This window comes from Salvelinus alpinus, chromosome 7 (assembly GCF_045679555.1).
Source record: "Salvelinus alpinus chromosome 7, SLU_Salpinus.1, whole genome shotgun sequence".
In the NCBI taxonomy this organism is placed as follows: Eukaryota; Metazoa; Chordata; class Actinopteri; order Salmoniformes; family Salmonidae; genus Salvelinus; species Salvelinus alpinus.
The window spans coordinates 89,039,501-89,050,559 of record NC_092092.1 but is presented as its reverse complement, the minus strand read 5'-3'; the positions used below and the strand labels follow the sequence as shown (position 1 = coordinate 89,050,559).

The following is an 11,059-nucleotide window of genomic DNA, read 5'->3' as shown; positions in this document are numbered from 1 at the left end:
GTGTTTACCTCAGATCAGATCTCCTCAGCCTGTGTTTACCTCAGATCTCCTCAGCCTGTGTTTACATCAGATCTCCTCAGCCTGTGTTTACATCAGATCTCCTCAGCCTGTGTTTACATCAGATCAGATCTCCTCAGCCTGTGTTTACATCAGATCTCCTCAGCCTGTGTTTACCTCAGATCAGATCCCCTCAGCCTGTGTTTACATCAGATCTCCTCAGCCTGTGTTTACATCAGATCTCCTCAGCCTGTGTTTACATCAGATCAGATCTCCTCAGCCTGTGTTTACATCAGATCTCCTCAGCCTGTGTTTACCTCAGATCAGATCCCCTCAGCCTGTGTTTACATCAGATCTCCTCAGCCTGTGTTTACATCAGATCTCCTCAGCTTGTGTTTACATCAGATCTCCTCAGCCTGTGTTTACCTCAGATCCCCTCAGCCTGTGTTTACATCAGATCCCCTCAGCCTGTGTTTACATCAGATCAGATCCCCTCAGCCTGTGTTTACATCAGATCAGATCCCCTCAGCCTGTGTTTACATCAGATCCCCTCAGCCTGTGTTTACATCAGATCAGGGGCCTGTTGCACAAAACTAGGATAAGGGATTAAGCCAGGATATCTTGGTGATCCTGGCTCAATTGATCCGTAATCCGGTTGCACTAAAGATGGATAGGGGGCAGGAGGATATGTTATGGTATAAATTACCATGGAGATTTATTCTGTGGAGCTAGCCTGCTCCAGACCAGGCTAAATTCCAGGATCTATTTAATCTCATCCCTAATGTCAGTCAGCAGTCACCACAAATGGAAACCAATAGTTATTTCACTGCTCACTATACATTGTTATCACATATAACTAGACCCACTGTTATTATTTAAACGTTTGTGATCATTAATTTCAATGATTTTGGATAAAAAATGATTTTTAGATGATGTTGCTATCATTAGATAATTTACAGTTTCCCATAGACTATAAGGCTATATATAAAATGATAGAATATTAGGGCCACAGAGGGGAAAAAAACACAAGTCATAATATTGTAACCAGTTGTTTTAAAGGAGGACAGTTGTTAAAATGACAGATGTGGGGCATTTCGTGAAATTGTACTTCAGTATGGTTTCATAAACAAAGACATGCTGATGTGCCAGAATATTAAGTATCACATTGTCATAAGTATCAAAACTGTAAAAACAATATGTAGCTTTTCTGCAGAAAGAACCAGCCTCAAATTTATGACTTTATCCTTTTTCTTCAGTGTGGCCCTAGTACTCTGTCATATAAACAAATACACATTCCATATGAATATAAAAACACAATGTGTAACATTATGTTCCTTTATTGAATAAGGACAAAACAAAGCAGGTAAACCATCAGCTCCTTTCGAAACTGAAGTCACAGTGACTCTACAAGATGGAAAGCACAGAATCCAAGCATATTATACAAAATGATACATACACATTCAAAGGTCTGTATATAACACACCCTGCATGTCTGCACACTAAAATAAATGCAGGACAAATCCATACACATCAACTGAACAGACAAATGAATGGATGCAGTAGCCTCCCTGCAGCCTTGTATTACACACAGTATACCGCACAAACATCATAAGAGGCCAAATTCGTCAAAAAACGAACCCAAAAAAAACCAAATTCCTCTGCCACCGCAGGACATATTTAACCAAAATTGAAAGCACACATACTAACTAAAATAATTCAACACATATTGGTCCCTCAGCAGCCGACCACTGTCGTCATCAGGGAAGATTGCCGGATTGTCCCAGTCCATGGCTGGTGGCACTCTGGGGGCCCTCTCCTTCCTCAGGCAGGCCACATTGTGGAGGACAGCACAAGCCACAGTAATATCACATGCCCTAACAGGGCTGACCCTTAATTTGTGAAGGCAGTGAAAGCGTGCCTTCAGGAGGCCAAAGGTCATTTCAACTCTGGCCCTGGTCCTGGCATGGGCATGGTTGTAGGCCTGCTGTGCTTCCTGGGGGTCTGTGAAAGGTGTCAGGAGAAAAGGCTGGCAGCCATACCCCCTGTCTCCCAGCAACACACCAGAGAATTCACCTGTCAACACAAAATCTCATCATTACTACCTCATAAACACAGTGATATTCTTGACACAGCCATGATGGTTATAAATAGGGGTTGTGTGGCTTACCTTGTGATAGGCACTGATAGATTTCAGAGGCCCGAAAGATTCTGGAGTCATGGACTGAGCCAGGCCATTTTGCCACAACATTGCTGATCACACAGTCAGCATTGCAGACCATCTGAAATCATAAGATGAGGAATATTACACCAATCAATGCACATCACTGGCAATGCAGAGTGTTCGTCAATGGACAATATCAAAAAGTTATGTTCACCTGAACATTAATGCTGTGAAAGGATTTCCTATTCACAAAATCGGCCTCATGGGCACCTGAGGGGGCTTTTATCCTTATGTGTGTGCAGTCCACTGCACCAATGACATTGGGGAAACCTGTCACACAAAGTAATGAGTATCCTACTATGTGTTAACAGTTGTCCTGTAATTTGTAGATCCTCTTACCTGCAATCCTATAGAACTCCTCTTTGATGTCACAGAGTCTTCTGTGGCCAGGGAAGGAGATGAAGACATCTGCTAATGCTTTGATAGCCAGACACACACTCCTTATTGTGCGGCAAATTGTGGCCTTGTTCAGCTGTTCTGCATCCCCCACTGAGTACAGGAAGGCTCCACTAGCAAAAAAGCGCAAGGCCACACAAACCATTTGCTCCACACTCAGTGCATGGCTCCGTGCAGTGCGGTGCTTAATCCTGGGACCCAGTAGTCTGCATAGATACCTGATGCCATCTGCAGAAAACCTGTATCTTTCATATAGATGGTCATCAGGGAAGGCCAGTGGGTCCAACCGGTCCCTGAAGACCCTTTCTCGCCTGAAGGCTCTCCTCAGCACAAGTGCTTCTTCATCCACCACATCTCGCACGAATGGGCATGCCATTGTCAGAGCAGAAAGGAACACACAATTTTGGGCCTTCATATAGGCTAGTGGCCACACCTGGTGCTGGGGGGGTGGGCAAAAGAGGGCGATGCCTTATAACGATGACTTGGTTGTACTGATTGCTGGGAAAATAAAAAAAACCTTAGAAAGATGCCACCGTCCTGTGTGCTCACAATAAGAGCTCATATGTCATGGCTCACTTGACTTTACGAGAATATACCTAATTTTTATTTTGAGCTGTGTCATCTTCTTGGAGCTGGGGGAGGAAAGAAAAAGAATGATTAATACATTTGTGTTACAGTTAGCATACAGTGTACATTGAAGGCATATCTCACCTCCCTCTCAAGTTTTTTTATTTCAAGGTCCAGTTTCCTAATTGTCCTCTTTTTTATTTCGGACTCCAGTGCAAGATTTTCCATCTTTTTCTTCTTGTACTGAATGTCTATGTCTGCCAGTTCTATTTGGCGCCGGAGGTGGTTGCCATACAACTTTCTGATAGCTTGTGAGCTCTGTGAACACAATACAATTAGCGCAGCTGGAATTTGGCAGGATGTGGTGTCCTTTTATTAATACGCACTATGTTGCCAGGCTGGTTTTCCCACTGTATAGCATCTGGGTCCTGTAAAAGAAATTAGATTTTTTGATTTTGATGAGGACTCCTCACCATTGTAGAGTAAATAGTACTTTCACAGTCTTAACATGATACCTCATGCCTTCTGGAATCCAGAGAGATGGTCTCCTCCTCATCATCGTCTCCATCATGTGCTGTTGCTGCTGCACTGGGGCCTTCACCCTATCACATTTAATCGGATTCATATTGAAGCTAGTAGACAAGACATGCCAGGCCTACAGTATGCCTTTGATGGAGTACTCACTGGATCAGCATCGTCTGGTGCTTGTGCTGGTGGCTCTAACAGGAACACAGTGCTGCCAGACACTGCAAGGCAATAGGTAAACCAAAGTCAGACAGTCCAAATTGATTCAATATGAATGTGGTTGTATCCCATGTAGAGATGGAAGGACATACTTTGAATGAAGCGGGTGGCATCTTGGGAGGAACCTATGCTCGTCTCTTTCCCCCCAGGGATCCCCTCTAAGACGGGCCTGCCTTTATTTAGCTCCAAGGCCATGTCCTCTGCTGGGGTAAGGTCAGCCTTTGGTGACCCACCACCCGTGCCTTGTCTGTGGGTATTCTTTTTCACTGCTAAAACAGTACAGACAATGTGTGAGCAGGCACCTTCTGGGTACAATATATGCTTGTGCTTTGTTAAATATTAGTCAGGGACCATACCATTCTGCAGAATGTTCTTGTATTTGATTTTGACCTGCTGCCATGTCCGTTTTGGCCCGTTCATGTTTAATCTACACACACACACACACACACACACACATTTAATGGAGTCACACTGCAAAAAATTACTTGGTATTTTTGTCTTGTTTTCAGTAAAAATATCAAAAAAATTATCATAGCTTTATACAGTGTGATGGAGTTACTTTACACAATTTCACTCATATCTGCAGTGCATTTCAATAAAAAATTTAACCGTTTCATAATTACAGTACAACTGCATTTTTGGAGATGTGAATTAAATATTTGAATTGTAATTGTGATGTTTCAGCGGAGCGGTGAGTGTGTAATTGTGCACTACTTACGCATTCAGGCGGTCTGCAATACTTTGCCACGCTTTTTCTCTTTGCTTTATCACTGTGGCGGTGTTGCCTTTCTTCTTAATTATATCTTTTACCTCCTCGTATGCCTCCATGAGGATTTGTGCTTCCGACGGGGAAAAGTACGCGGCTCTAGTTGCCATGGTAAATCAGTTAATCTGTGATCTGTGGCGGGGTCTATTTGAGTGAGCCGTGAGCGCGCACCTATCCAGGATTGGTTTCACCTGGCTTAATGAATCCGTGTCTGCTCATCCTGGCTTGGTCTTTGTGCAACCAATTAAGCCTGGACGCACATGTTTTGGCTTCATTGAGCTCAGCTGAGTCATTTATCCCGGATGTCTTAATTCTACTTTTGTGCAACAGGCCCCAGATCCCCTCAGCCTGTGTTAACCTCAGATCAGATCTCCTCAGCCTGTGTTTACATCAGATCAGATCTCCTCAGCCTGTGTTTACATCAGATCCCCTCAGCCTGTGTTTACATCAGATCAGATCTCCTCAGCCTGTGTTTACATCAGATCTCCTCAGCCTGTGTTTACATCAGATCCCCTCAGCCTGTGTTTACCTCAGATCCCCTCAGCCTGTGTTTACATCAGATCAGATCTCCTCAGCCTGTGTTTACATCAGATCTCCTCAGCCTGTGTTTACCTCAGATCAGATCCCCTCAGCCTGTGTTTACATCAGATCTCCTCAGCCTGTGTTTACCTCAGATCCCCTCAGCCTGTGTTTACATCAGATCAGATCTCCTCAGCCTGTGTTTACATCAGATCTCCTCAGCCTGTGTTTACCTCAGATCAGATCCCCTCAGCCTGTGTTTACATCAGATCTCCTCAGCCTGTGTTTACATCAGATCTCCTCAGCCTGTGTTTACATCAGATCAGATCTCCTCAGCCTGTGTTTACATCAGATCTCCTCAGCCTGTGTTTACCTCAGATCAGATCCCCTCAGCCTGTGTTTACATCAGATCTCCTCAGCCTGTGTTTACATCAGATCTCCTCAGCCTGTGTTTACATCAGATCTCCTCAGCCTGTGTTTACATCAGATCAGATCTCCTCAGCCTGTGTTTACATCAGATCTCCTCAGCCTGTGTTTACCTCAGATCAGATCTCCTCAGCCTGTGTTTACCTCAGATCAGATCCCCTCAGCCTGTGTTTACATCAGATCTCCTCAGCCTGTGTTTACATCAGATCTCCTCAGCTTGTGTTTACATCAGATCCCCTCAGCCTGTGTTTACATCAGATCCCCTCAGCCTGTGTTTACATCAGATCAGGGGCCTGTTGCACAAAACTAGGATAAGGGATTAAGCCAGGATATCTTGGTGATCCTGGCTCAATTGATCCGTAATCCGGTTGCACTAAAGATGGATAGGGGGCAGGAGGATATGTTATGGTATAAATTACCATGGAGATTTATTCTGTGGAGCTAGCCTGCTCCAGACCAGGCTAAATTCCAGGATCTATTTAATCTCATCCCTAATGTCAGTCAGCAGTCACCACAAATGGAAACCAATAGTTATTTCACTGCTCACTATACATTGTTATCACATATAACTAGACCCACTGTTATTATTTAAACGTTTGTGATCATTAATTTCAATGATTTTGGATAAAAAATGATTTTTAGATGATGTTGCTATCATTAGATAATTTACAGTTTCCCATAGACTATAAGGCTATATATAAAATGATAGAATATTAGGGCCACAGAGGGGAAAAAAACACAAGTCATAATATTGTAACCAGTTGTTTTAAAGGAGGACAGTTGTTAAAATGACAGATGTGGGGCATTTCGTGAAATTGTACTTCAGTATGGTTTCATAAACAAAGACATGCTGATGTGCCAGAATATTAAGTATCACATTGTCATAAGTATCAAAACTGTAAAAACAATATGTAGCTTTTCTGCAGAAAGAACCAGCCTCAAATTTATGACTTTATCCTTTTTCTTCAGTGTGGCCCTAGTACTCTGTCATATAAACAAATACACATTCCATATGAATATAAAAACACAATGTGTAACATTATGTTCCTTTATTGAATAAGGACAAAACAAAGCAGGTAAACCATCAGCTCCTTTCGAAACTGAAGTCACAGTGACTCTACAAGATGGAAAGCACAGAATCCAAGCATATTATACAAAATGATACATACACATTCAAAGGTCTGTATATAACACACCCTGCATGTCTGCACACTAAAATAAATGCAGGACAAATCCATACACATCAACTGAACAGACAAATGAATGGATGCAGTAGCCTCCCTGCAGCCTTGTATTACACACAGTATACCGCACAAACATCATAAGAGGCCAAATTCGTCAAAAAACGAACCCAAAAAAAACCAAATTCCTCTGCCACCGCAGGACATATTTAACCAAAATTGAAAGCACACATACTAACTAAAATAATTCAACACATATTGGTCCCTCAGCAGCCGACCACTGTCGTCATCAGGGAAGATTGCCGGATTGTCCCAGTCCATGGCTGGTGGCACTCTGGGGGCCCTCTCCTTCCTCAGGCAGGCCACATTGTGGAGGACAGCACAAGCCACAGTAATATCACATGCCCTAACAGGGCTGACCCTTAATTTGTGAAGGCAGTGAAAGCGTGCCTTCAGGAGGCCAAAGGTCATTTCAACTCTGGCCCTGGTCCTGGCATGGGCATGGTTGTAGGCCTGCTGTGCTTCCTGGGGGTCTGTGAAAGGTGTCAGGAGAAAAGGCTGGCAGCCATACCCCCTGTCTCCCAGCAACACACCAGAGAATTCACCTGTCAACACAAAATCTCATCATTACTACCTCATAAACACAGTGATATTCTTGACACAGCCATGATGGTTATAAATAGGGGTTGTGTGGCTTACCTTGTGATAGGCACTGATAGATTTCAGAGGCCCGAAAGATTCTGGAGTCATGGACTGAGCCAGGCCATTTTGCCACAACATTGCTGATCACACAGTCAGCATTGCAGACCATCTGAAATCATAAGATGAGGAATATTACACCAATCAATGCACATCACTGGCAATGCAGAGTGTTCGTCAATGGACAATATCAAAAAGTTATGTTCACCTGAACATTAATGCTGTGAAAGGATTTCCTATTCACAAAATCGGCCTCATGGGCACCTGAGGGGGCTTTTATCCTTATGTGTGTGCAGTCCACTGCACCAATGACATTGGGGAAACCTGTCACACAAAGTAATGAGTATCCTACTATGTGTTAACAGTTGTCCTGTAATTTGTAGATCCTCTTACCTGCAATCCTATAGAACTCCTCTTTGATGTCACAGAGTCTTCTGTGACCAGGGAAGGAGATGAAGACATCTGCTAATGCTTTGATAGCCAGACACACACTCCTTATTGTGCGGCAAATTGTGGCCTTGTTCAGCTGTTCTGCATCCCCCACTGAGTACAGGAAGGCTCCACTAGCAAAAAAGCGCAAGGCCACACAAACCATTTGCTCCACACTCAGTGCATGGCTCCGTGCAGTGCGGTGCTTAATCCTGGGACCCAGTAGTCTGCATAGATACCTGATGCCATCTGCAGAAAACCTGTATCTTTCATATAGATGGTCATCAGGGAAGGCCAGTGGGTCCAACCGGTCCCTGAAGACCCTTTCTCGCCTGAAGGCTCTCCTCAGCACAAGTGCTTCTTCATCCACCACATCTCGCACGAATGGGCATGCCATTGTCAGAGCAGAAAGGAACACACAATTTTGGGCCTTCATATAGGCTAGTGGCCACACCTGGTGCTGGGGGGGTGGGCAAAAGAGGGCGATGCCTTATAACGATGACTTGGTTGTACTGATTGCTGGGAAAATAAAAAAAACCTTAGAAAGATGCCACCGTCCTGTGTGCTCACAATAAGAGCTCATATGTCATGGCTCACTTGACTTTACGAGAATATACCTAATTTTTATTTTGAGCTGTGTCATCTTCTTGGAGCTGGGGGAGGAAAGAAAAATAATGATTAATACATTTGTGTTACAGTTAGCATACAGTGTACATTGAAGGCATATCTCACCTCCCTCTCAAGTTTTTTTATTTCAAGGTCCAGTTTCCTAATTGTCCTCTTTTTTATTTCGGACTCCAGTGCAAGATTTTCCATCTTTTTCTTCTTGTACTGAATGTCTATGTCTGCCAGTTCTATTTGGCGCCGGAGGTGGTTGCCATACAACTTTCTGATAGCTTGTGAGCTCTGTGAACACAATACAATTAGCGCAGCTGGAATTTGGCAGGATGTGGTGTCCTTTTATTAATACGCACTATGTTGCCAGGCTGGTTTTCCCACTGTATAGCATCTGGGTCCTGTAAAAGAAATTAGATTTTTTGATTTTGATGAGGACTCCTCACCATTGTAGAGTAAATAGTACTTTCACAGTCTTAACATGATACCTCATGCCTTCTGGAATCCAGAGAGATGGTCTCCTCCTCATCATCGTCTCCATCATGTGCTGTTGCTGCTGCACTGGGGCCTTCACCCTATCACATTTAATCGGATTCATATTGAAGCTAGTAGACAAGACATGCCAGGCCTACAGTATGCCTTTGATGGAGTACTCACTGGATCAGCATCGTCTGGTGCTTGTGCTGGTGGCTCTAACAGGAACACAGTGCTGCCAGACACTGCAAGGCAATAGGTAAACCAAAGTCAGACAGTCCAAATTGATTCAATATGAATGTGGTTGTATCCCATGTAGAGATGGAAGGACATACTTTGAATGAAGCGGGTGGCATCTTGGGAGGAACCTATGCTCGTCTCTTTCCCCCCAGGGATCCCCTCTAAGACGGGCCTGCCTTTATTTAGCTCCAAGGCCATGTCCTCTGCTGGGGTAAGGTCAGCCTTTGGTGACCCACCACCCGTGCCTTGTCTGTGGGTATTCTTTTTCACTGCTAAAACAGTACAGACAATGTGTGAGCAGGCACCTTCTGGGTACAATATATGCTTGTGCTTTGTTAAATATTAGTCAGGGACCATACCATTCTGCAGAATGTTCTTGTATTTGATTTTGACCTGCTGCCATGTCCGTTTTGGCCCGTTCATGTTTAATCTACACACACACACACACACACACACACATTTAATGGAGTCACACTGCAAAAAATTACTTGGTATTTTTGTCTTGTTTTCAGTAAAAATATCAAAAAAATTATCATAGCTTTATACAGTGTGATGGAGTTACTTTACACAATTTCACTCATATCTGCAGTGCATTTCAATTAAAAATTTAACCGTTTCATAATTACAGTACAACTGCATTTTTGGAGATGTGAATTAAATATTTGAATTGTAATTGTGATGTTTCAGCGGAGCGGTGAGTGTGTAATTGTGCACTACTTACGCATTCAGGCGGTCTGCAATACTTTGCCACGCTTTTTCTCTTTGCTTTATCACTGTGGCGGTGTTGCCTTTCTTCTTAATTATATCTTTTACCTCCTCGTATGCCTCCATGAGGATTTGTGCTTCCGACGGGGAAAAGTACGCGGCTCTAGTTGCCATGGTAAATCAGTTAATCTGTGATCTGTGGCGGGGTCTATTTGAGTGAGCCGTGAGCGCGCACCTATCCAGGATTGGTTTCACCTGGCTTAATGAATCCGTGTCTGCTCATCCTGGCTTGGTCTTTGTGCAACCAATTAAGCCTGGACGCACATGTTTTGGCTTCATTGAGCTCAGCTGAGTCATTTATCCCGGATGTCTTAATTCTACTTTTGTGCAACAGGCCCCAGATCCCCTCAGCCTGTGTTTACATCAGATCAGATCTCCTCAGCCTGTGTTTACATCAGATCTCCTCAGCCTGTGTTTACATCAGATCAGATCCCCTCAGCCTGTGTTTACCTCAGATCAGATCTCCTCAGCCTGTGTTTACATCAGATCAGATCTCCTCAGCCTGTGTTTACATCAGATCAGATCCCCTCAGCCTGTGTTTACCTCAGATCAGATCTCCTCAGCCTGTGTTTACCTCAGATCAGATCTCCTCAGCCTGTGTTTACATCAGATCTCCTCAGCCTGTGTTTACATCAGATCAGATCCCCTCAGCCTGTGTTTACCTCAGATCAGATCTCCTCAGCCTGTGTTTACCTCAGATCAGATCTCCTCAGCCTGTGTTTACCTCAGATCAGATCCCCTCAGCCTGTGTTTACCTCAGATCAGATCTCCTCAGCCTGTGTTTACATCAGATCCCCTCAGCCTGTGTTTACCTCAGATCTCCTTTTCTGCATTTATTCCCATCCATTTTCCCCCAACGAGCGGTCAGTAAGACGTTGAGAGCTGGTGTAAACCAGACTAAGTCGGGCCCTTGTGTCTGCCATCGTCTGGTAGTCTGGACATGACCTTGAAAGAGGACTTTGGTTGAAAATATGAAGACAATTCTCTAACGAATTTACTTAACACGATGCATCATGTCAT

At 43.8% G+C, this 11,059-nt stretch overlaps 2 protein-coding genes across 9 annotated transcripts; both read right to left on the bottom strand.

Moving 5' to 3' along the window:
• Positions 1-1,297: 1,297 nt before the first annotated feature.
• Positions 1,298-4,801, bottom strand: LOC139581842 (putative nuclease HARBI1). 3 transcript variants are annotated; one of them, XM_071412070.1, is made up of 12 exons: positions 4,644-4,801; positions 4,282-4,352; positions 4,018-4,194; positions 3,866-3,927; positions 3,697-3,783; positions 3,568-3,609; positions 3,326-3,499; positions 3,211-3,246; positions 2,558-3,112; positions 2,373-2,488; positions 2,165-2,276; positions 1,298-2,070 (listed from the first exon to the last, which is right to left on the bottom strand). In XM_071412070.1, exons 1-8 carry the CDS (start codon positions 4,799-4,801, stop codon positions 3,211-3,213), a joined length of 807 nt encoding a protein of 268 aa, XP_071268171.1. In that variant the 3' UTR covers positions 1,298-2,070; positions 2,165-2,276; positions 2,373-2,488; positions 2,558-3,112. The 3 variants fall into 3 exon arrangements, with proteins under 3 accessions (XP_071268171.1, XP_071268172.1, XP_071268170.1); XM_071412071.1 differs by lacking the exon at positions 2,373-2,488; XM_071412069.1 differs by lacking the exons at positions 4,018-4,194; positions 4,282-4,352; positions 4,644-4,801 and having other exon boundaries at positions 3,326-3,609; positions 3,866-3,938.
• A 1,848-nt stretch (positions 4,802-6,649) lies between these two features.
• LOC139581841 (putative nuclease HARBI1) lies at positions 6,650-10,153 on the bottom strand. 6 transcript variants are annotated; one of them, XM_071412068.1, is made up of 12 exons: positions 9,996-10,153; positions 9,634-9,704; positions 9,370-9,546; positions 9,218-9,279; positions 9,049-9,135; positions 8,920-8,961; positions 8,678-8,851; positions 8,563-8,598; positions 7,910-8,464; positions 7,725-7,840; positions 7,517-7,628; positions 6,650-7,422 (listed from the first exon to the last, which is right to left on the bottom strand). In XM_071412068.1, the coding sequence occupies exons 1-8, from the start codon at positions 10,151-10,153 to the stop codon at positions 8,563-8,565; spliced, it is 807 nt and encodes a 268-aa protein (XP_071268169.1). In that variant the 3' UTR covers positions 6,650-7,422; positions 7,517-7,628; positions 7,725-7,840; positions 7,910-8,464. The 6 variants fall into 6 exon arrangements, with proteins under 6 accessions (XP_071268169.1, XP_071268167.1, XP_071268168.1 ...); XM_071412066.1 differs by having other exon boundaries at positions 8,563-8,851; XM_071412067.1 differs by lacking the exon at positions 7,725-7,840 and having other exon boundaries at positions 8,563-8,851.
• Between the last annotated feature and the right edge of the window lie 906 nt (positions 10,154-11,059).